A 25,087-nucleotide genomic window follows, 5' to 3' on the forward strand; every position below is an offset into this window, starting at 1 on the left:
CTTCTTAGTTTGTTTTAGTTGCTAGGTAAGTAGGCAAATACCCACAAAGATGTCAGTATTTTATAATTTATTTAATTGATTTCATGTGCACTTGAAAGTTTTCTGTACTAAAATCTGTATATGTCATGCCACCTAGTGGCAAATTCATAGTTTCTTGCCTTTTACCTACATCCAGTGTTACTGATTGTGAATTGCTTTTTGATTTAAGAAATATATGGCAAAACATGGATCTGATTTTTCCCTCTTTATATAGTATAGGCCCTGACTCTTCAACTGTTGGTGTATGAGCAGACTTCTCTGTTCATGTAGAGCTCCATTAACTTCAGTGGGGTTCTATGTGGATATAGCAAATTGTCCATGCACTGTCAATTTTAGACTTTAGTTTGTAATGATTTGGCAAGATGAAAGTTCTCTCATCAACTTAACTGAGGTCCTTGCGCTAAATACTGGATTGATTTTTGGTTGTTCCATCTGAAAAAGGAGTTGGTAGAAATAGAAAGTGGTTTGAGAAGCAAAATAGGATTTGAGACGCTTCCATACAACGATGGATTGAAATCAGAATTCATTTTTTAAAAGAAAAACGTAACCTCTTCAGGGTAGGACCACTAGCATAATTGGGGCCTCTGAGCACCACCGCTAATAAATAATACTGAGAGGAAGGCATAAGAGCTTTATAAAATGAGTGGACAGTATGGAGGCAAATAGTTTAGTAAAATTGTAATGAGATTAGACACACCACATGAATAATAACATCTGCAATTACACTAGATAGGATTAAAAAATTATGAGCACTGTCACAGTTCAGGGGAACTGCACCTGTATTTCCCCTCAGCCATTGCCTTTCTGGGTGGAGACCTCTGTGTCTCTCCCTTATGACTGGGGTATTCCCAGACTGCACAGTTCTCTCTATTTCCCAGCACAGACAGGTTGCCCGAAGGACACCTGATTTCTTTCTCTTCAGAGAGTGATTATCAACAGTTATAACTACTGCAGTTCTTTCTAAGCAGGCCTACTTTTATTCTTAAGGTAAAAGGTATGAAAGAAAAAACATTTAAAAATAACAACAGCATAAACATATGGTAATAGGCTTACTAGAATTAACCCCAGCCCTAACATGGATTCTGGAAAGATAAGTCCTTTAACCTTGACCCTGGGGAGTCCTTGTGGTTATCAGTTTATCACAGCTTGAGCTAAGAACAATCGTACTCATAACCTGTTCAGTTTCACCTTTCAGGGTCTTTGATCTGGAGTTTCCAGATGTAGGTAATTAGTATACAATGAGTCTCTCTCGCAGGGCATATATTCAAAAGGTTGCCTTCTGAGGGGAGAATTTGCATCCCTCTCACTGCAAAGTACTTACTAGGAATCCTCATTATACCTATTGTTCCAAAAAGACCTTTGAACTTCATGATACCTTCCAGAGATTGCATTAATCTTTTCTTTCTGCTAAAGAATTTCTATACAATCTCACAATAGTACATAAATATTTCCTTTCTAATATAATATGCCCTCAAAGTATTAACCTTAGTTCAGTAAGGTTTAATGAAATTCAGAATATTGTCAGTCTGTCACAAGCACTATGAATTCTCTCATACTTCAGGACTAGCTGAGATGTGGAAGAAATTCTCTCCTAAAGTACAAATTGCACAATTGCAGTTTCATGAACTTCTTTGGGGTAGAGGGAGAGGAAAAGTTGGATCTTTTGAAGCTTCCAATGTAGATCATTATGTAGGAGACAGTAATACCTAACTAAATGAACCATTGTTCTGTTCTGTTCTGTTCTGGTTGCTTCCATGAATTAAAGTTGAGTTTACTGCATCTGTCTGTTAACTTTGTCTTTCTCACTTCATTGCATTTAGTATATATTGTGTGTATTTGTGATATTTAATAAACATATTTTTCTTTTAAGTGGCGAGTAAGAAAAGAAGCTATGATGGGACTTGCCCAGCTATACAAGAAGTATTGTCTTCATGCTGAGGCTGGCAAAGATGCTGCAGAGAAAGTGAGCTGGATAAAGGATAAACTTTTGCACATATATTATCAGAATAGCATTGATGACAAGTGAGTCAATTTAAGCCTTCATAAATTTAATTGTATAGCTATAAGAAATATTCTGAAGAACAAAAGTGTATGCTTATCCCGAGGAAGTTGTTAGAAGATACTAATGATGTCCTCATGGCACATTTTAAACATTAGTGCTGCCAGTGTTGCAGATAGATTTGGAATTAATTCAACACTCCCCCTTCCAGCACCCCCGATTAAAGATTATTTGCTCTAAGTTATTTAGGATGATCAGGTTTTTGTATCTAGCCCTAAATTGTAGACTGGGAGCTAGATCTGAGATGATGGTTAGCTTTTTCTTTCTTAAACTCACTGACTACTGCTTAGAAAAAGACTCTACTTTTGTTTCTCCTATACTCAGTTTTTGTTTTCTTGTGGGGGGTTTTTTGGTCAGTAAAAGTTGCTAAGGCTGACTGCTAAAATCCATCATTACCTGTGGCAACCTTAATTCTGCTTTTATAGGTATGCATAATAATACAGTCTTTAATTACATGAGGTACTTTTTTTTTTTTTTTTTTTTTACGGGACCCATGTCTCTTTCAGTGCACAAGATGGGTAGTGTGCAGGGTATAAATCAGTGTTGCCTAGTGAATGAGGTGGTTGTCTGTAGAACCCTTGCCTCACTTGTTGCAAAAATTAGAATTGTGAAATGAATGAGGCAGGGGATGGAAAGAAGAGAAAGTGTGTCACATGTCATGGCAACTGCACCTGTATTTTCCCGTCAGTGATTCAGCAAGGGCACCCACTCTTGGCTTTCAGCTCCACAGCAGTTGCCTCTCGTGGGTGGAGAAATGCATCTCTCTGCCTACTGATCTGGATATTCTCAGGTTGAACAGTTCCCGTGCCTTCACTTGCTGTTCCCAGTGCAGACAGGTTGCCCAAAGATACTTTCTTGCTTTCTCTTCAGAGACAGATAACAGTGTAATTGCTACAGATATAAGTTACTATACAGTTTTTTCTAAGCAAGTCTACTTTATTCTTAAGGTGAAGAATATTACAGAGAAAACACATTAAAAACAATAAAAGAACCTATGCTAATAAGCTTACCAGAGTTCATGTAACACTCACATGGGCTCTGGCAAGTGCAGTCTTTTAATACCTCATCCTAGGGGCATCCTTGTGGCTTCAGCTCAGAACAAGCACCCTCATAACCTATTCAGTTCCCTTTTTATAGAGCCTAGGGGTCTTTGAACTGGAGTTTCCAGAAGCAGGTAGGTAGTACACCCTGGGGAGAGAGACCCTTTATATATCTTCAGAAGGTTGGCTTCAGAGAAAGAGAATTTGCATTCCCCTCACCTCAGTGCGTTTCCGAAAGAAATCCACTTTATACGTTTTGTTCCAAAAAGACCTTTGAACTTCCTAATACTTTCCACTGATTTCATTAATCTTGTTTTTCTGCTAAATTCCATACACTCTCACAATAGTACATAAACATTTGCATTTGCAATACAATGAGCTCCAAAGGTGTTAATCTTACTGAATTAGGGTTAATTTCATTCAGTAAAGTTTATCTTAATTCCATAAGGTTTGTTCAGGATCATACAGGATATTGTCAGTCTTTCACAGAATTTTCTCATGGTTAAGGCAGTTGAATGCCACTGAGGAGATTAGGTTTCTCTTCTTGCCATAGATTCCTTTTGTGATTCTGGGCAAATCATTTAGACCAGCATTTTCCCAGGTGCCCACTAGTTGTATGCTGCTTATTTTCTGACTGCCCAACTTAAAAAAAATTGGGGCTTGATTTGTAGAGATGCTTGATGCTTAGAACTGCAGCTGAAGTCAATGAGAGCTGTGAATTCTCATCCTCTCTGATAGTAGAGCAGTGTGGTTTGGTGGGATGAACCTGTGTAGGGGCTCAAAAGGCACTGAGTTCCAATCCTAGCTCTGCCACTGACTTGCTCTTTGGTGGTGTGGTAAATGATTTTGTCTGTCTTGTTTCAGTTTCCGCATCTGTAAATGAATGTAAGAATACTTACCCACAACCCTCAAATTTAGTGCTGTAGGGCTTAACTTAATGCGTGTACAGTGCTTTAAGCTTATAGAGTACTATTAAAATGCTATGTCCTCTGAAAATCAGGCCCTGTGTGTCTCAGATTAGTGTAGTCTTTTGCAAATTTTGGTAATTTCCTCTGTGACTCTGTTCCTCTTCTCTGAACACCCTCAAGGCCACACTGAATGATGAGGATAAAAAGAGTTATTGAACAGCCGTCTCAGTCCTTGAGCACTATCCATCCTGTGCACTGAATAAAACTAGTATGTGATCATGTGTGTATCATCACACACTCACATACGCACAGAATGAAGGTTACACAGACAGCCTTAATTTTGTCACTGCCTAACATTTTAGAGCTTGACTTTGCAACCCTAAAAATGTTCTTTTAATGTATTTTTGGTATGCAGTCTGTATGATTAAAGCTTATCTGTTGTGCAGTGCATGGTTTTGTATGTTAGTTACATATAATCATATAAACTGCAACTACTTTATTGTGAAGTTCTTTAATCAAAGTTTCCATAAAAAAGTTGAGAAATTAAGTTTGCCCACTTTGTTTTCCCTTCAGTCTTTTTTCTTAAGTATATCTTGGTGTATGCTTACCTCCATTTTTTTCAGTGTTATTTGTCCTCAGTTTTTTTTTATTATAAATATCAGCAGTTTTAAATATATTATGTTTCTGTTTCTTAAATACTATCCTTACCTTTTGAGACATTTTGCTAATTCTACCTTTTCTTCAGCTTCTTATTGTATTCTTCTTTTGTGTTTTTTACTCTATGGGTGTGCACACTCTTCCTGTTTCTCTTTAAATGAGAATGGTGACAAGGATAGATCCTGAGACTAGTTATTAGAAGAATCTAGAGGGAGAAAGGAGAATATCATGGGTGATTAAGGCCCATTTTTCTTGGCATCTGAAGGAATGGGGGAGAGTTCATCTGGGCATTTCTTTCACACCTTTCCAATAGCAGTAGGAAGGAGACCTGTGGAAGGCAGATAGTTACTACTTTCTTCTACCTATTTAGGCTGGAGAAGGTTCCAGTGCCAGTATAGCATAAAATCATAGAAATTTAGGGCTACAGGGGACCTCAAGAAGTCAGGATCTCTGTGTTTTACAATTAATCTGAACATTATGGATCACTTTGGAAATGTATGGTATTAAAAATTTATTTTAACTTTTTCTCTTTTCTGCAGGTTACTGGTAGAGAAAATCTTTGCTCAGTATCTTGTCCCACACAATTTGGAAACAGAAGAGAGAATGAAATGCTTGTACTATTTATATGCTAGCTTGGATCCAAATGCTGTCAAGTGAGTAGAGGTAGAAAAGTAGGCTGCTTAGATGCTTTTAAAATACATCTTCCTTTGAATCTTTTCCAGCGTATGCCTTTTGATAGAAAATGATCAGTCTTTATTGCTAGCTCTTAGTCAAAATATTGGTAATGACAAGACTTGACGTTCTTGTTAGTCAAGTAATTTGAGAACTCTAATTCCTCTGGATTTAGACATTAATAGCTGGTGAAATTAACTAACCTGATTTTTATTTATTTAACAGTTTCTTAGATTGGAAACTTCTCTGTGCAGGTACCATGACCTCCATAGTATTTGTACAGCATCTGTCATCCAGATCCCGCACTATGCTATTACAAGATGAACAATACAATAATAAATAATGAATTACCAATACTGTTTGCAACTATAGTTTCAAAGTATTTCAAGTACACACATTTTTAAATGCTGATTCCAGATGGATAACTACAATAAAACAGGATGCCTTGATGTTAGGGGGTATTTTGATCCAATTTTAATGTTTTCAGTGAATTTTATATCAAGAGTAACAAACTCCAACTTCAGTTATTTTGAATAACATTGGTTACCTGGTTGCAAGATTGAAAGTAATGTGCAAGAAAGTCGTAGTTGAATAAAATTCAAAACATCAATTTAGTAACAATTTTAGGGCTGCAGTATGGCTTTTAAAAGAGTTATAAGGTTTCAGTATAGGTAGGTAGTATTATGAGACTTCTGTCTATTAAATGTGTAAATTTAACAGAATGCAAATAAATCTGTGGCCTGTGTGAATGTGGAGAATATTATTTCAATTTTTTGTGAGAGAGAGAATGGGGCATTCTGTAATATCTTGTCTATAGCAGGTTGGATATAGGTGGATGGACAGTAGGGAGATGGTTTTGTCTCTGGCTTGTATGTCGTAACTGATACCAAATGTTATAATCTTGGTATATTAGTATGAGGGTAATACAGTGGAGGATTGAGTCTGATGTGAGTTTGTCTTTTGTTGACAAGTTTTGTAGTATAGTGTGACTGATTTGTCCTAGAAGGGAAAAATGTTTGGGAGGACATTGGTTAAAGGATTCATTCAGGAAGAGGGACAGAGCTAGGGTTGGGCTTAGGAACCTTAGCTTCAAATTTTCTACTTTAGAGATTTTAATATTTTTTTAACTAAAATATTCTCTTTGAAAAAAAAATTCTCTTATAAGAAACAAACTTCATTCTGTTTTAGTTTTTTGGGGGGGTGAGGTTGGGAAGTTTCCTTGGTGTGTGGGTGGTTTTTTTTTTTGAGGCTTTGTGGAAGTTGAAAGCTCTGACAAAGATAATGGACCAGGTTCTGGTTTCAATTTCACCAGTATAAATCTTGAGCAACTCCACTGAAATCAAATGAGATGTTCTAAATTACATTGTTATATATGAAACAAAATCTAGTCCACTATGCTTGAAACTTGTAACCCCAGTTAGTGTAGCATTTGATAGAACACCTTTCTAGTGTCTTACAGATGTTGTACATGTGAAAAATATAAGCTCAGCTAATAATAATAGCATATGCTTTACTAGCTCAATAAAACTAGCGTATTCTTACAGCATTTGAAGGAACGTGATTGTCATTTCTTTTTCCCTCCCCTTCACAGAGCACTGAATGAGATGTGGAAGTGCCAGAATATGCTTAGGAGTCATGTACGAGAATTATTGGACTTGCATAAGCAGCCCACTGTACGGTTTTTAAAAACTTTTTGTTTTGTCATTAGAGCTAATTTACATAGAGCTAATCTTTTTTGTTTAATGTGATTATTTTGCTGTTTGGTTTACACTCACAAAATGTTGGTCTTTCATTAAGTAGAAATAAACAACAGATATTTTAAAAATCACTTTCTGTAAGTAACTGTTTCACCTGTAGGGATCTACATGATTTATCATGATTTTCTGTTACCAACTAACAACTTCTTAAGGAGTCAAAAAGTCACATGTAACATTTTATTGTCAGTTTCTCACTTTCGCTTAAATCACTATGAAATGTTTTAAGATTCTTAAATGGACAGTGCTGTAACATCAAAATAATTATAATTTGTTCATGTTAAAGCAGAGTTCAAATGATATTTTAGTAGGATAGGATGTTGCTTGAATTCTCCTTATAGGCTGTATCCTGAAACTGTAGATGAAAATTCATGTTTGGATTATCATGTTTCAGTGGCTTGTTGTAGTTCTGCCTTATTACAAAAAGCAGAATGTATGCTACATATTAATTTTGCAGGTTTTTTTTAGTGTAACACTTGTTATTAATACCATTGTACTTTCTTTTTTGTCTGTTATTCCAAAAAATTAGAATGGATAGGGCTGCAACAAAAGTAGTGACAGATTAAATGAAGTGTGTAATATAGCATATTACCTGTAGGGAACATCACTGATGCTTTTTTTTCTCCCTCCCCCAGTCGGAAGCAAATAGTAGTGCCATGTTTGGAAAGCTGATGACCATAGCAAGTGAGTGTGTTAATTTGTTCTGTAAATAGTTATTACAGTATACCTGAAGTTTGCATGATTACAAATATTGAAATAATTAAATAGTGCTGAGTTACAAGTTGTAGGTTTATCTTATGTTTCAATTTTATTTAATAATATAGAAAACCTTCCAGATCCTGGAAAAGCACAAGATTTTGTGAAGAAATTCAATCAGGTTCTTGGGGATGATGAGAAACTTCGATCTCAGCTCGAGTTGTTAATCAGCCCTACATGTTCATGTAAACAGGCAGATGTCTGTGTGGTAAGGATATAGAACAACTGAATTTTATATGTAACATATTTGGGCTTAACTAGCCATTCAGAAGTGATGGCATCTCAAAGTAACTTAGGCCTGGTCTACATAGGGGGAGGGAGGAGGAATCGATCCAAGTTACACAACTTTATTCACGTAGCTGAAGTCGACGTACTTAGATCTACTCACTGCAGTTTCTTCACTTCGGTGAGTCGACTGCTGACGCTCCCCCGTCGACTCCGCCTGCTCCTCTCGCCCTGGTGGAGTACTGGAGTCGACGGGAGAGCACTCGAGGGTCAATTTATTGTGGCATACCCTTAATGTAGTTTTATGTGACCACTTTAGTTTCATATTGCATAAAATGTCTTTTTGGCTAACGTGAATAAAGAGCTCTCAGATACATTTTAGAATCAACAACTCAGTTACTAAGAGTACATTTATTCACTTCATGTTGTTCCTTTTTTGGGAGATGGCAGTCAAACATGATCTCTGTAATAGTCTTTTTGTGATATTCTTTTAAGTCTTGTTTAATGTAGAGCTCCTGTACTTTGTCTTCCAACTCTACTGAAGCGTTTTTATGAATAACATAAACCTTACCTACCTTATAGATTTTTTTTGACTTCCAAGAACATTCCTTTGAAGATTGTATGTGTATTCTGCAATTGTGTTTTTGTAAAGGTGTCTACTCTTTGTCGTCATTTCATGTAAAATAATTGTCCGAGTATAAATTAGATGTCAGATGCTATTTCTTGGGTCTGCTGGTTTGACCATTATTTTTTAACGGAGGCATTTGTAGTCAAGAACATGTGCCTGGACCTCTTGTGAGAGGTTTGCAGTGTTGGATTTGTCACTCAGAGGTCCTAATTTGTTCAATAGTAAGACAGGTGATGCCCTGTATAAATAGTTTCTTTCAACTGTTATTTAAAAGGAGGGCTTCATTTTTTGTTGTCAGTGGCAATACCAACATTACAGAAAAACTTTCAGTATGCTCTTCAGTCCCAATGTACTCACAGACAGTCTGAAAGCTTAGTTGTTATAAAGGACAATAGAGTATCAAGAGAGGAAAGCTTCCTCAGTCCCACTGGTTCCTTTGACATCTTCGCTGAAGCAGCAATTTTTTTACACTTTTAGGAAGCTTAGATACAGTCCTTTTATAATTTTAAGGAGCTAGGTACATAGGACCAAGAAGTAGATCATGTGGAAGTTTTCCATATTTAAATTTTGACTCTCCAGATTTTGTCCACCTGAGGGCCAAGTTGGCAACTTGTCTAGAGCCAGATGGCCTCTGCTGATTTTTTTTTTCTTTTTTAAAGCAGCAAACTCTATCTGTTTATTTTCAATACAGAAATGCCATTGCTCAGAACAGTCACATGCTGAGACCTGTAGTATCTGTATGCCGAACATATATATTAAAGATGGGGGAACTTTTAAAGCACATTGTGAAACTGTAGACCAGACTTTGGCCAATTCTGTTTCAAGTTTACATTTTATTTATCTTGATTTAAAGTATAAGAGAGTGCCTATATGCTCACAAGCTCTAGGCTTCCTGACAGTAATTAAACTTAAAATCCTAACAGTAATTTAAATTTAGTCACAGAAATATCACCTAGCAGCCCTGGAAAGTTAACATACCAGCCAATAGATACCACTGCAGCAGCAGCAAAAGAAAAAAAAAATCCTACTCAACCAAAAAAAATAATTCCCTCATAAAAACACCATTTCCCCTCAAATAAAGCCTTGGACATTACAGTGAAATATGAAGATCAACAAATTCAGGCTATTTCAGACAAAGTGGGGGTCAAGTTCCAGAGCGTAGGACCCTCAAAAGAACATCCTGTTTTCTGTCTCCTATCTCTTGTTGCAAGAAAGGAATCAAACTTAAGTGTCTCCACTGGACTCAGCTGTGATAGTACTCCATCAGGAGAGTATATGTCCTGTGGATCTCACTCCAGGTGCTCATTCAGCTTGTGCGCAAGATCAGACTCTTTGAATAGCATTGTTTGTTGGGCCTCTCATGCACCAGGCATGTCCTTATGTCCTTCCCCTACCTGAGAGCATTAAAAGCAGAATGGCTACAACCAACCCTCAGTTCCTTCTTACCGCCATCAGTGAAATTTTTGTTTTTGCAATTTCCTCCTCTAATTAGGCAGTTAAGGTCAACTTCCTAACAAATTTCCCCTTTCCTTTAATTTTTAATAACATTTAAAAAAAACTTAATTTCTTAAATTGTCTGTAGCATTCTGTGCCACTTCTTAACCTAAAATGGTGTTTTTGAAGCCATTAGGCTTCAAACTCTGTCCATCGTATAACAAACTTATTCCTCTGACAGACTATCATAAAGGCTGCATAAAGGTGAGAGCCATGTGCTGGACTGCTGCTTGGTTTGCTGTACTTTTTCTACAAGAACAAGTAAATCAAGGGACCCTTAGCAGAAGTTATACCTTCTTGAGCAATCAGTGAGAGGAACTTCAGACCTTGGAGAATGGGCATCAGTCTCCAAAATGGAGCTCATCACTTCTAAGTCCCAATCAGCCAGTGACCCTGTTAGCCAGCATGCAACACCTAAGGGCAGTACTAGCAAAGGAACTGTGACACCGTTGGACAATGATCTGAGACCAGCAAAAACTATCTCGGTACAGGCTACAACGCCAGCACTGAAAAATGATGCTGCTCCTCACCAGACAAGGGATATCAGAACACCAAGATAAACATGATTCTTGACACTCATCTCTCTTTCCATAAGGAGAGGCATAAACCTTCACTCTCATCCCAGGAACGGAGCACTAATCCCACTCCTATGATGGGGCAAAGGACACTGGCACAGCTTCTAGCTTGGTAGCAAAGAGACTGAGTGCCTACATCTAACACCGTTAGTGACTGACAAGCACCAGGGTTGGCATTGGTAGTAGTATTTGCCCCAACAATAAAACATTTTAAAGGTGCCAGTCAACAGGATGTTGGAGAAGGTTGCTATGTCTCTGGCACCAATCTTGGCCCTGGTGGCACTACACTGAGCACCGGTGTACAATCCAGAGCTCACATTACTAGTGCCACCTCAAAGATCCAGCGTCACCATTGAAGGATGTCTACTCATTTCCCCCCTCCTCAGGACACCCCTTCTCCCTTCCATTTGCACAGATCAGGAGAGGGGTTTCACTCTTCAAATCAGGAATATTCACTTCAGAGCTTCAATCATCCCTCCTTGAAGCTCTTAACCTAGCTGTGCTCTTTTTCTGAACTATCAACCCTGGGTTCTAAACCATCCCTTGCCTTTGATCTGTCTTACATTTATAACTCCCAGGGTTACACCAAACTCGTTACACCAAATTAGGGTGCACCTGGACTGGAACAGCAGAACTGGCTCCAGTTTCATCTAAGGGGCCAACTACCCCGTTGCACACACAGTAAGACGTCACTTCAGACTTCTAAGCCACTTGCACATACCACCAACTGGGCTTCACCTACGTCCTTTACAAGGCTGGCTAAGGTCGATGTACCATCACAGGAGACATCAAATGAACATGCATATCGTGGTTCCAGCTCACATTCTGTCATCGCTGAGCTAGTGGTCAAATCCCAAGAATGTTCAGAAGGGAGTACTACCCCCTTCTCCACATCTCTTCCTACAAAAGACACTGATCACAGATGCATCAGGGACAGGGATTGGGGTGCACAACTAGATCACCTCCAGATACAAGGAATGTGGTCTTAAAAGGACATGACTCTACTCTATACATAAATGGTCTAGAATTATGAGTGATCAGATTAGCTTGCATAACATTCCTTCCTGTTTTAAAGAATTCCATTATGCATATTCTCATGGATGACACATCTGCGATGTATTATGTAAACAAGCCAGGAGATGCCTGCTCGTCACACCTATGCCGGGAGGCAATCAAGTTATAGACATGTTGTTGACACCATGAGATAACTCCAACAGCTCTCCCAGGAGCCATCAGCAACTGAGCAGACTTCCTAGGCTTCAGCTTCCAGTCACTGGATCTTGTTACACCTTTATCTGCCAGAGTAAAGAGGAGACCTTTATTATAAAATTTCTGTTATCTGTTTAGGTACTTCTCTTTGATAAGCTAAATAGAATGAGCTCCTTGAATGTCTCATCATAGGGCATGTTGTCTAATCCTTTAGTCATTCTCACAGCTGTTCTCTGAACCCTCTACAATTTATTAACTTCCTTCTTGAATTGTAGAGACCAGAACTGGATGCTGTATAACAGTGGTGGTTGTACCAGTGCCAAATACAGAGGTAATGTAACCTCTCTCCTCCTACTAGATATTTCCTGTTTTAAACATCCAAAGATCAAAGTAGCCCTTCTGACCACAAGTGTCACACTGGGAGCTCATGTTCAGCTGATTACCCACTATAATGCTCAAGCATTTTTCAGAGTCACTACTTTCCAGGATAGAGCCCCCCAGTCCTGTAAGCATGGCCTGTATCCTCCTCATTAGCTGTATGGGTATACATTTAGCCATATTAAAATGTATATTGTTTGCTTGCACCCAGCTTACCAAGTGATCCAGATCACTCTGTATTAGTGACCTGTCATCCTCATTATTTACCACGCCTCCAATCTTTGTGCCATCTTTGAAATTTATCAGTATTTTATGTTTTCTTCCAAGTCATTGATAAAAATGTTGACTAGCATAGATAGGGCCAAGAACCAATCCCTGTGGGACCCCACTGAAGCGTATCCGCTGGATGATGAAGATATCCTGTTTAGTTACATTTTGAGCCCTATAATTTAGCTAGTTTTTAATGTCATTTAATGTTTGCCATGTTGATTTTGTATAGTTCTGGTTTCTAATCAAAATATCATACAGTCAAAATGCCATACAGAAGTCTAAGGGATCAGTACTATTACGTTTGTCAACCAAATTGTAATCCTGTCATAAACAAATAAAATTAATTTGACTAAACTCATTTTGATTGGCACAAATTATATTACTCACATTTAATTCTTCATGAATAGCGTTCTATAACATACGTTCTGTTTATTTTGCCTGGGATCAAAGTCAGGTTGATAGGTCTATAGTCACCCAGGTCATCCTGTTTACCCTTTTAAAATTTGTTTGTAGTGTTGTTATAGCCGTGTTGGTCCCAGGATATTAGAGAGACAAGGTGGGTGTGGCAGTATCTTTCATTGGACAATGTTCTGCTGGTGATGGAGACAAAGATATTGAGCTACACAGAGCTCTTCTTCAGGTCTGGGGAAAGTACACAGTGTCACAGCTAAACACAAGGTGAAACAGATGTTCGGCATAAGAAGTTAATACATATTCCAAGAGTTCATTCAAGGTAATGTGGCCCATTAGAATCTCTGCAGCCATAGGACAAAATAGGCAGAGTTTTAGTGGGTTACAGATTGGTCTTTATTAAGACCATGATTTTTAGTGTCTAGCATAGTTATCAGTTTAAGCTCCAAGGCTTGTCTTTTGAAGGTGTTTTGTGCAGATTATCTTGGAGGAGGAGGACTGAGATCAAATATGGAGTGATTGTTTTTTGAAAAGTGTTCGCCCATAGGAGATAATGTGGTTTTGTCTTGTATCATTTTTCTGCGTGAGTTCATTTGAGAGTGTAGTGAGTGTTGTTTCATCCATGTAGTTGTTGTTGGGATATTTAGTGCAGTGAATAAGGGACATCACGTTGTGATAGGTATGTGTAAGACCCCTGGATCTTGAAGGGGGAATTGTTGGGGGTGTTTATCACCATAGCAGTGGAGATGTGTCTACAGGTTTTACATCTGTTGTTCTGGCAGGGTCTGGTGCCACTTTGAGTTGGTGTATCCTGGGTGGGGGGAACTTGCTTCTGATGATGAGCTTGGCAAGTTTGGGGGGTTGTTTGAAGGCCAGAAGTGGGGGTTTGGGAAAGATTTCTTTCGGGATGTGGTCCCCATCGAGTATGGGTTGTAATTGTTTAACGATACCCCATCTGGGTTCCAGAGAAGGGTGGTAGGTGACAACTAGGGGTTGTCATCAGATGTTTAGCTGCATGTGTGTTTTCCCTCTGTGCTGTCCCAGCTCTGCGCAAATAGCTGGCACAGCAGATCTCAAGCGAACCACCCAATGACCACAAAATCCATTAAGGTGCGAAGATGCTTGGTCAGGTTTATTGTCAACAAAGCACAGTCCTAGCTCCCCAGATCAATGTCTACAGTTACACTAGCACATGTATGCTGGTGACAAGGGATGCAGCTCAGTCAGTGGTGGGACTTTCCACTGCCTCCTCGGCTGGACGAAGACACTCACTCTGAGATACATCTTTATGCACCAATACAAACAGGTTATGTACTCTGACATATTAGGGTGCCACCCATTGCCTTCTACCCGTAGGTTCGATCAAAACATCTGTCTTCATCATGCTGTCACCCTGACCTTATCCTTATGATGGGTCAGCATGTTCCTGTTATCTTTGGGGAATGTGCTGGTATTAAGGTGTTCTGGTACCACCCTTCTGGAATGTGCTTGCTTGAGTGCTTTGTGCCTTGCATCACTTAGGAATATGTGGTTTTGCATCATGAGCCCTATGCTTGCCAAATTCTGTGAGCAGGGCCTGCCTCTTGCTCCCGACCTGACTGTGCTTTATGTCAGCAAAGTTTTGACCACTTTAGTTCAGGCCGCAGGCCTCTAATACAAGGACTTTTGTCTCAGGCTCTCTTCTTAACTACAGGGATATGTGGCTGGAGAGGTCATTTTTTCTGTATTGAAGCAGGTTGTCTTGGGGTATTTGTGTGGCTCATTCCATGATGCCATCTACTTTTCTGATGGAGTGTCCTTGTTCGGAGAAGGCAGTTTTGAGCGTGCTAAGATCTGTATCCCAGTCTTTCTCCTCAGAACATATTCTGTGGTATATGAGTGTGTGGCTGTAGATAACAGATTTCTTGGTGTATTTGGGGTGGTTACTGGATCTGTGACGGCAAGTATGGTCATCCATGGGCTTCTTGTGTATGTCTGAAGGGTTCCATTGAATCTGATTATAGTTTGCAGGAAATTGATGCTGGTGCGAGTGTGTTGTAGAGAGAGTTTGTTAGAATTCTTAAATGTGGACAACCTAGCACAATCTTGACCCATCGATTATATTTTGTTCAGTTCCATTAAAGTCCACCTTACATCAATTTCAGCATGCCACTCTCCTCCCCCCATGCAGTCTTGTTAAGTTTTCTCTGACCCGACTATATCCAGATTTTTAAAGAGGTTACTCAGTACTTACCCCACCAGTTCAAGAACTCCCTCCAAACTGGGATCCTTCATCCCTCTATTGGCTCCTCGTCTCTATCACATCAAACGTAAGCTGTTCGTCTTCACTTTTAGTGCCTTTCATGGCCTGTGCTCACCCTATCTATCCTCTCATTCACTGTCAAGATGTCAACTTCCTCTTCCAGTTGGCCCAAGATGCCAGCCTACATGCCCCTCTAATTAAAGTTCAAACAAGCACCTTTGTTTTTTCTCCCATGCTGCCCCTTACACTTTAAAGAAATTCCCCATCAGCATCTGCAAAACTAACTCATTATCTTCCTTCAAATGTCTCCTTAAAATTCTTCTTTGCTGTGATGCTTACTAAAAAGTTGACAGCAGTTAGGCTGCTGGTGTACTGAAACCACTGCCTGCCATACTGAGCAATACTGTCTCCTTGGGTATGTCTACACTGCAGTTAAACACCTGCAACTGGCTCAGGTCAGCTTGTTTGGGTTCTCAGGGCTGTAAAATTGCAGTGTAGACTATCTGGCTCAGGCTGAAGCCTGAGCTCTGGGACACAACAATGGAGGAGGGTCCCTGAGCCCAAACATCTATACTGCAATTTTACAGCCATGCAGCCTGAGCCCCATGAGCCCAAGTCAGCTGATATGGGCCAGCCTCTGGTGTTAAATTGCAGTGTGGACATATGCATTATTTTCTTGTACTTCCATCTGTCTGTGCTCCCTTAACTCTCCAGCCTGGGCTGTCTCTCACAATGCGTTGCTTGTGACAAGCCGCGAACCCTTCCAGGCACTATCACTTAGCACAGCAGCATGTGGAGCTCCAAACCCAGCTAAATTATGTGAATGCTCCCTGAGCCACTCATGACTCACACAGAGAAAGGCACCAGCGAATCTCCCAAGTCCCCAGCCTTGTACCTCCGGAATATACCGTCTTACCCTGGATAGAAGCCTGACCAATGTAAGTTTATTACCCAGTCTGCCCCTCCCTCGATATAGAGACGATGCACACTAGCCTTTGTAAACTGAGCTGAGATTTCCCAAGCACTTCAAGCAAAACACACTGTTTTCGGCAAAATATAAAACAGGGTTATTAACTTCAAAAAGATAGATTTTAAATGGTTATAAGTGATGGGCACAAAAGGTCAGAGATAGTTACCAAAGAAAATAAAAGGTAAGCTCACAGTCTAAATCTTAAACCTTATTCGATTAGGCATTATTTGGATCAAGCAGCTTTCCTCACCCCACTGGATATTGCAGGTAGGTTACAGTTCTCAGTACACAGGCTTCCCCTTTAAGCTTGGTACCAGTCTCCTCAGTCCAAATCTTTGTTTTCCCAGCATCCCATCTTATGTAGGGGAGGAGAAAGGCAAAAGCATGATGCCACTGTCCCCTATTTTATATCCTCAATTCATGTGCCTGGAAAACATAAGTCCCAACATGTCCTGGTGGGCTTTGCTGAGTCACGGAGATAGGGTGACCAGATAGCAAGTCTGAAAAATCGGCACGGGGGTGGGAGATAATAAGAAATGAGGACTGCCCCTATAAAATCAGGATATCCAGTCTCCCTACATGGAGCTGAGCAATCTCCCATTGTGTAAGGCTTGTGAAGCTCTCTTTACAACATTGTTAGTCCCTTGCTTACCACTCCCCTGCTGATTAAGGGTTGTTTAATGCCCTCCTGAGAGAGTATCACCTCCTTTGTTGTCCCCAAAGAACTAGCACTGGAAGACTCTCAAACTTACAACATATTTCAGTAATAATCATACAACAAAATCTCCTAATTTCATATACACCAATGATAGACGTGTTTTGACAGAATGATGGGTTTCAGCAGATTGACTTTTCATATGATATCTTACATGGCACACTTTGTATGAAATATATCATAACTATATGATGGGTGAATATGGGGTTCCAGGGTGTTTCTTTGAGGTACAGAGTGCCACAGTAAGTAACCGTTTTTTCTTAGGTAGTTGGATGAAGTGCTTAAGCCATTGGTTATTTGCATAAAAGATACTGGGTCAGATTTATAAAGGTATTTAGGCACCTACGGGTGCAGATAGGAACCTATGTGGCATTACAAAAGTGCAGAGATGCCTAACTCCCATCACTCCCATTAAAAGTCCATGGTAGCCACAGCCCATCCTTTTCAATGATTGTATGAACTGTGAAGCTAGTTCGTGAAGAATTGACTTTTGTTCAGCATTATTTCTACAAATACAAAATGTATAACACTTAAGAAATAATTAAAATTAGTGTAATGATTTTTGCTTGTAATATAACACTTTTTTCTTTTTGTAGCGGGAGATAGCCCGGAAGCTTGCAAATCCCAAGCAGCCAACAAATCCTTTCCTGGAGATGGTCAAATTTCTTTTGGAAAGAATTGCCCCAGTGCACATTGACTCAGAAGCCATTAGGTAGGCTGGAAGATTATACTGATCCATTACTGACTTTAAAGAGGATGTTAATACTAGGATTATCTTCCATATTAATTTACATCTGGTACAGAAGTATCTATCTGCATTTTTAAAAATTGTTTATATAGTTGTCTTCATTTCCATCAGTCTAGAAAACTTGACTTAATTTCTGCTAATTTTTTTTTTTTAAAGCTTAGTGGTGCAAATTGTAGAAACATTAATATAAAAGATGGTATTGGTAAATTGACTATTTGGAGGCCTTATTTGAGGATGACAGGCATATATAACTTCCATATAGCTAACACTGGACATAGAATGCTATCTAATAATTGAATCAATTACTTTATCTTTGTGGGTTTGAGGAGGAGAATTTGGGGGTTCTTTTTGTGACTTACCTGGCAGCTTGATTATGTAAGTGAGCTAATACTACCAACTCAGTTTGTCACCAAAATAAAGGCTTTGGGGAACAGGTGTGTTGAGGGGAGGTGGGATCATTTACCAAACTATTATATATGTGTTTTCATATTGTTTTGATTTAACTGAAATGGCTTTTTAAATAATATATTTCCCAGAAAAATCAGGAACCTATAAGCATAACATCTTTTTACTAGTCCATGAGAACCAGGAAGTAAAGGATTTTAAAACTGACCAATCTAGTTCATTGCCAAAACTTAAATGAAGCTAATCTGAAAATTCTTTGTCATAATAATCTATGGTGTCTCTGTTAATGCACATAATCAAGTTTAATAATATATCTTTATTTAACATTTCTTATTTTAGCGCACTAGTAAAGCTGATGAATAAATCTATAGAGGGAACAGCTGATGATGAAGAGGAGGGTGTAAGTCCTGATACTGCTATTCGTGCAGGACTTGAACTTCTCAAGGTATTCTACAGCAATGTAGATTAGTTTTCTTACACTGTATGGTAATGGAGTCCCCAAACAGCTTCAATAAATTACCCACTTCTTGTAAACAGTCAAAAAGTCACCACATCTTGGAATTTGGTTTTATTAAGAAGAAGAGTAATACAAAAATACCATTATGTAATCTCCAGCCTAAGCCCCTTTTCTAAGTGTGGCCTGTCTGTCTCAGACCTTAGCTTCCTCACCACAGAGGGAAGCTCGCATTTACTTCATATTTAGAGCAGAATCTAATAAACTACATCTGGTATGTTAGCAACCGGCAACAGCCTGCAGAGATCCAATGCCTGCTAAAAGGGATGCAGCAGGAAAATCCTGCCCCTCTGTTACATACTTTTCCCTTTCACACCTTTCTCCCCAAAAGCTATTTTTAGTCTTCATAATGCAAATGCTAAATATTGCAGCAAAATTTGTTTAATATGAAGATTATATGTGATTCCTTCTGAATTCTCCTGTCTTTAAAAAGAGTTGCATCCTCCAGTTACTTCTAGAGAGGCTAAAGGAATTAGTCACTGTGTTATCATCAGCACTTTCTAGTCTAATCCATGAGACCATCCCCTATTGTCTACAAGACACTGAACAGTTTTCCAATTGCACCCCTATTAAGGTAGCAAATGGTGTACCAGTCAGTTGTAGTGGGGCCTCAGCTTTTCCACCTGCAGAGGAACTGCAGCTGATGGTTGTGACCAGGAGTCCCTATGGATCCAGTTGATGCAAACAGATTCTACACCAGGGGCGGGCAAACTTTTTGGCCTGAGGGCCACATCGGGTTTCCGAAATTGTATGGAGGGCTGGTTAGGGGAGGCTGTGCCTCCCCAAACAGCCAGGCGTGGCCTGGCCCCCACCCTCTATCTGGCCCACCCCTCCCCATTCCCTGTCCCATGACAGCCCCCCGAGGACTCCTGCCCCATTCATCCCTCCCTGTCCCCTAACTGCCCCCCACCGCCCCATCCAACCCCTCCTCTCATTCCTGACTGCCCCTGAACCCCTGCCCCATCCAACCACCCCTTCTCCCTGACCGCCCCCAGCACCCCTGCCCCTGACTGCCCCCTGCCGCCCCATCCAATCCCCCTTCTTCCTGACTGCCCCTCCCCCTGGGACCCCTGCCCCCATTCAACTCCCCTGTTCCCCGCCCAGTGACCGCTCCGACCCCTATCCACACCCCAGCCCCCTGACCACCACCCTGAACTCCCCTGCCCTCTATCCAACGCCCTGTTCCCTGCCCCCTTACCGCATTGCCCAGAGCACCAGGACAGGCAGCTGTGCTGCCCAGCTGAGCCAGCCACGCCACCGCGCAGCCCAGAGCACCACCTCAGGCCGTGGCTCTGCAGCTGTGCTACCCAGCAAGAGGTCGCAGCTCTGTTGAACAGAGTATTGCGCCAGCGGTGCAGTGAGCTGCGGGGGAGGGGGCTAGCCTCCTGGGCCAGGAGCTCAAGGGCCGGGCAGGAGGGTCCCGCGGGCCGTACTTTGCCCACCTCTGCTCTATATCTACAGTAGCTCAAGTCAGACAAGTCTTTCTGCATCCTGCCTGGTTACCATTCCTCTTGTTACCTACATGGGCCCAGTACATTCCCTTGACCCTGTGTAAGACCTGACTTCCCCCAGGATCTCAGGTGTCATAGTTCCATATAGAAGCTTAGGCAGGAGGGGCTGCTGGAACCAGTGGCAGCATAGCAATACAGTGGCGATGAACAGGATACCAATGCCTAAATAGAATGAAGGAAAATCCTGGCTGGAGGAGACAATCTTGGAACCAGCAGCTGGACCCTGCTGGAGCTTCCTGCTGGAACTATAGTTTCCTTGATCTCTTCTGGAGCCTTTGTGCTGCTGGGACGAAATTATCCAGAGAGTAGCAAAAACAAAATTTCCCCTCTAAGCATGACCAGAGGGGAGTAAAGCAGAAGAGAGGAACTAAGTGGAGGAGGCACATTCTGGTTTCCCCCTCACATTAGGGAGCCAAGCACCCCAAAAGATCTTAAATCTCCAAAAATCTCCAAAAAAAAGTGCCTTTAAAGGGGGGGGGGGGAGGGAAATGCTTAAGAAAAAGGAATTTTGAATATCAATACTACTTTATAAGCACAAACCTAATTCTACACTCAAAAGGTTGCTGCTGAATTTTCTTGGATGGTGTGTTAGAAGATCTGTAAGTTATACAAATTGGCTCTATATTTAGCATTCATGAGTTATGATGATGTAATGTAGAATTTTGTTCTTCATTAAACTCATATATTTCACTTTTGAAGGAGTCTTTTGAATTTCAGAGGTTTAGACCTGAAAAGTGATTTTGAGAGGAAGGATTTTGCATTGTGTTTAATAAGATAGCAATATTTACCAACTTTTTCCAACTTCAGCTATTATAAAATATTATGGCACACAATATTTTGTAATAATACATTAGTTATTTACATAGCACCAATAGTGCTGTAGGCACTTTATAAGGCAGGTAAGAACCTGTCTCATATCTTTCACTGAAAAGTTTACTGTATTCATATGGTATGAGGGCAGGGGAACAAATATTTTATTTATTCATATTTTGGGTCATTTACAATAAGACTGTACAATTACATTGTTTTAGCACATGTAGGTACATTTCTTAATACGGAATTAACAGTATTAACCAATATCCTGTATATTGACCAGATAGTGTTATATAATTAACTACTATTTAGATTGTACAATGTCTGTTAGCATTATCTAACACAATATGGGGAATGGTAGGTGACAATAGCACTGTGACTGAACAGAGAATTTTAGCATGCACCTGTACAGTTACGGTTTTGGATTATTTCTTAATGCAGCTTTAATGCAACATAAAGGTTTTTAATTGTTGAGTGTTAATATTCCTCTGAGAAGGAGACTAAGGAGGGAAAGGTCTTTCAGAAGAAGAAAGTTTTGAGGAAGGACTTGAAGAGTGTGGTAGCATGACAGATAAACGCATATGGGAGCCATCTGGAAGAAATCCAAGGGGGATGGACACTAATGGGGAAATTAGTCATGCAGCTTATGTGGAGTGAGTGGTACATGGTGTATAGCTGAAAGAACACTAGAGAAATAAGCTGGTACCAAGGTGTGTAGGGCAAGAATAGAGTGTGTTTTTTCAAGTAGTGTCCCTCTGGGTGCTCCACCTCAGGACAAGAAGCAATGGGCTTATATTGCCTCAAGGGAGGTTTAGGTTGGACATCAGAAAAAACTTCCTAACTGTTAGGGTAGTTAAGCACTGGAACATATTGCCATGGGAGGTTGTGGAATCTCTGTCATTGGAGGTATTTAAGAATAGGTTAGACAAGCACCTGTTAGGAATGGTCTAGTTATTACTTAGTCCTGCCTTGAGTGCAGAGGACTGGACTAGATGACTATTGAAGTTCCTTCCAGTTCTACACTTCTATGTTTCTATGTATGTGCACTGTGTACTTTTGATCAGAGATTTTTGTCACACACGTCCACAGGTCTCTGCTTGTGCCCCGGATATTCCTGTGCTTTGATATGAGGGGGGTGGGGAAAGAGGGTGGTAGACTCATGCCACTCCAGTTCCTTCTCAGTCAACTGTGGCTTAAGATGGTGTGTCACAACATCCGTTAGCTAGCTACTTCTCTTGCTTAATATATTTTTATTCCTTTGCAGTGAGTATCGGAATTCCCTCTTCTTTACTCCCTTCTTTCATTTGGTTGATTTGGGCCTTTATTTTTTCTCTGTCCTTGAGTTATGGGTTACACCCAAGACCCCAAGCTTCAAACTCTGCCAGACCTGCCACAGGTGTTTTCCCTGCATGATGGACACTCGAGCTGTCTCTGCTGCTTGGGAGAGACTCATATCCCCTCCAAATGTAAGATCTGCTCAGGATTTAAAAGTAGATCTAAAAAACTGAGGGAGGACAGGCTAAAACTCCTGTTGATGTGGAACATTCTCTGAGATCTCTGGGGTCTGAGTCACTCCCTTCTCCCCTGCCCCTGCATCTGATTCGGTTACTCATGGAGCCCTTGGGGACTGTCACTGCTGACGCCTTAGAACTTCCCAGACCATCAATAAAGAAGAGATCCCATTCCCTGGAACAGGATAAGAGAAGGGGAAAGACACCGTTTTGGTCTGGATCGCAGGAGACCTCACATCCCTACACAGGTTATTGCTAAGGTCCCCATCTCTTCCAGTATGGAGACCCTGGCACCGGCTAGGGAAACTACACCATGTACCAAAAAGCTGTCTGTTAACCCACGGAGGCACCAAAGCCGGCACCAGACCCAATGCCTCCAAAGCACAAGGACTTTAAGGTTAAACTGAAATAGTCATCGGTACCACCTTCCTCTGCCAGCAGAGAGACGTACATGGATCGCACTCCAGTACCACCCAACATACTAACTCCTGAGGGTCAGTGTTCGGAATCGTTGGTACCATCTAGTCTTCTTTGCCATAAGGATCTTCAGATCCTTGAAAAACCTGAGTCATCGTTGTTCCAGGTTACTCAGAGCTACTCCCCACTAGTACAGACTTACCTTCCAGAATTGATGTACTGTCTGGTACCAACACTGTCACTGGTTCCTCACAAATCCATTGAGGGTACCAAGAGGAACTTCCAACATATTCTGTGATACCATCTAACCAAGACTTGACCTCCGGTACCCACTCAACGAATAGTACTGCACTGTTTGCCCCTTGGATGGACATGGGAGTGACACCTCATCTGATTGAGATGTCCATACAAGGCTCTCCTACTTTACTATTCCAGCCTCCTTCCCTTGCAGTGCACCCTGAGGAAGCCCTTGCAGAACACACACCCAGCAAATCGGGTAAGGACAACCCTGTGGTCCTTCCCCCTTCCTCTTTCCATCTCAGTGGGCTTATTGGAACCCAGGGGCCCCTTGTGGCAACCAGCTTTACAGGATTCCATCTCTTAAGAGGATATGTCAAAAGCATCAACTTCACAGGAGTAACTTGCAGAGGAAGAACCACCACCACTTTACCTCAAATCCTCCTCCTTGCCAGATGCAGTTGTTATGCCTCCTCCACCATCTTACACTGACAATTTCAAGACCTTAACAAACAGATAGCAGAGACCTTGCAAATTCTATTAGAGTCGATGCAGGAACCCCAACATGACTTGTTGGACATCCTCCATATATCGCCTCAGGGCAAAATTGCCTTGCCTGTCAATGATGTGTTACTGGCCCCAGCCTGTATGGTATCAGCCTGTATCAGTCCTCAACCACTATACTACCTATGTGTAAACAGACTGACAAAAAAATACTATATTCTGCTTGGAGTATTTTTTTCTACTACCTAACACCTAAATCCCAGTGGTTGAAGCTGTTAATGAGCAAAAGAGGCAACATAGATCCCGTTCAGCGCCATCAGACACGGAGCTGAAATAGCTAGATCTTCTGAGCTATTCTGAGCTCCTTGTAATTTCTAGTAGCCAATTACTAATTGCTGTGATGGCAAAATATTATTTTATAAACTATTTAAAGTTCTCATTTTTTCTGATCTGCTACAGGACCAGAGGGAACAATTTCAAGCTCTCATAACAGATGCCCAGACAATTGCCAAAGCATCTCTCCAGGCCTCACTTGATGCAGCCTGTACAGCTGCATGTTCCATGGCTATGGCAGTGGTAATGCGCCAAGCTTTTTGGCTGCAGTCTTTCTGGCCTCCAGGGGGGGAGGTAGAAAACTGTTTGGGACCTCCCCTTTTGAGGGACCCAAATTGTTCAATGTTCCTATAGATTGATACCTTCATTCACTTTAGGACTCCTGGGCGACACTACAATCTTTGCATCTATGCACCTGCATCAAAGAGAAAATACAGTAGATCACAGTCAGTGCAATGCTCTCACCCAGTCCTCTACGAGTCCACCTGATTGGCTGAACTTCCCCAAAAGAAGCTCAAGTATGCTAAGAAAGGGCCATACTCTGCAGTGACTTCCAAGTTGCCAACATCCTCAAAACAACCTTTTTGACTTGTTAGTTGAGGGTCATGAGCTCTCTCTTGCTCCAGATCCTGCTCTGTACCTATCTCCCCTCCACCTTTATGGGATCATCTCTCCCATTTTCTGCATCCCTGGGAGCTCATCACCTGAGACAGATGGATTCTGGAGTTGTCCATGGGTTATGCCATGCAGTTGAGGAGCACACTCTCTCTGTCCCTCTTTATGGAGTGCTCTCATGAGGGTCTCTTGAGGCAAGAGGTAACAATCCCTCCCAAGCCTGGGGGCGATTGAATCTGTTCCACTGGACTTTGTCAGGAAAGGGTTCTGTTCCTGGTACTTCTTGTTTCCAAATGAAAACGGAGGATGGAAACCAGTTCTGGATCTTGGGACTTTGAACAGCTTTGTCCACCCTCAACAGTTCAGAAAGATAATCCTAGCAACAATAATTCCCTCCCTGGATTCAGGAGATTGGTTTGTCTCCCTTGATCTTCAGGATGTTTGTTTTCATATAACCACCCATCTCTCCACAGTTGT

The 25,087-nt window shown here is 40.9% G+C and overlaps 1 protein-coding gene across 7 annotated transcripts in view; it reads left to right on the plus strand.

The window, feature by feature from the left end:
- Positions 1-25,087, plus strand: part of PDS5A (PDS5 cohesin associated factor A) — a 170,995-nt gene that overhangs the window by 101,596 nt on the left and 44,312 nt on the right. For all 7 annotated transcript variants that reach the window (XM_042843417.2, XM_005286368.5, XM_042843420.2 and 4 more), the window contains 7 exons: positions 1,910-2,061; positions 5,243-5,356; positions 6,967-7,048; positions 7,765-7,813; positions 7,954-8,093; positions 17,599-17,714; positions 18,495-18,600. In XM_042843417.2, coding sequence (XP_042699351.1) covers positions 1,910-2,061; positions 5,243-5,356; positions 6,967-7,048; positions 7,765-7,813; positions 7,954-8,093; positions 17,599-17,714; positions 18,495-18,600 — 759 coding nt within the window. The remainder of the gene's footprint in view (positions 1-1,909; positions 2,062-5,242; positions 5,357-6,966; positions 7,049-7,764; positions 7,814-7,953; positions 8,094-17,598; positions 17,715-18,494; positions 18,601-25,087) is intronic.

The sequence above is a fragment of the Chrysemys picta genome, chromosome 5, assembly GCF_011386835.1.
Source record: "Chrysemys picta bellii isolate R12L10 chromosome 5, ASM1138683v2, whole genome shotgun sequence".
Taxonomy (NCBI): domain Eukaryota; kingdom Metazoa; phylum Chordata; order Testudines; family Emydidae; genus Chrysemys; species Chrysemys picta.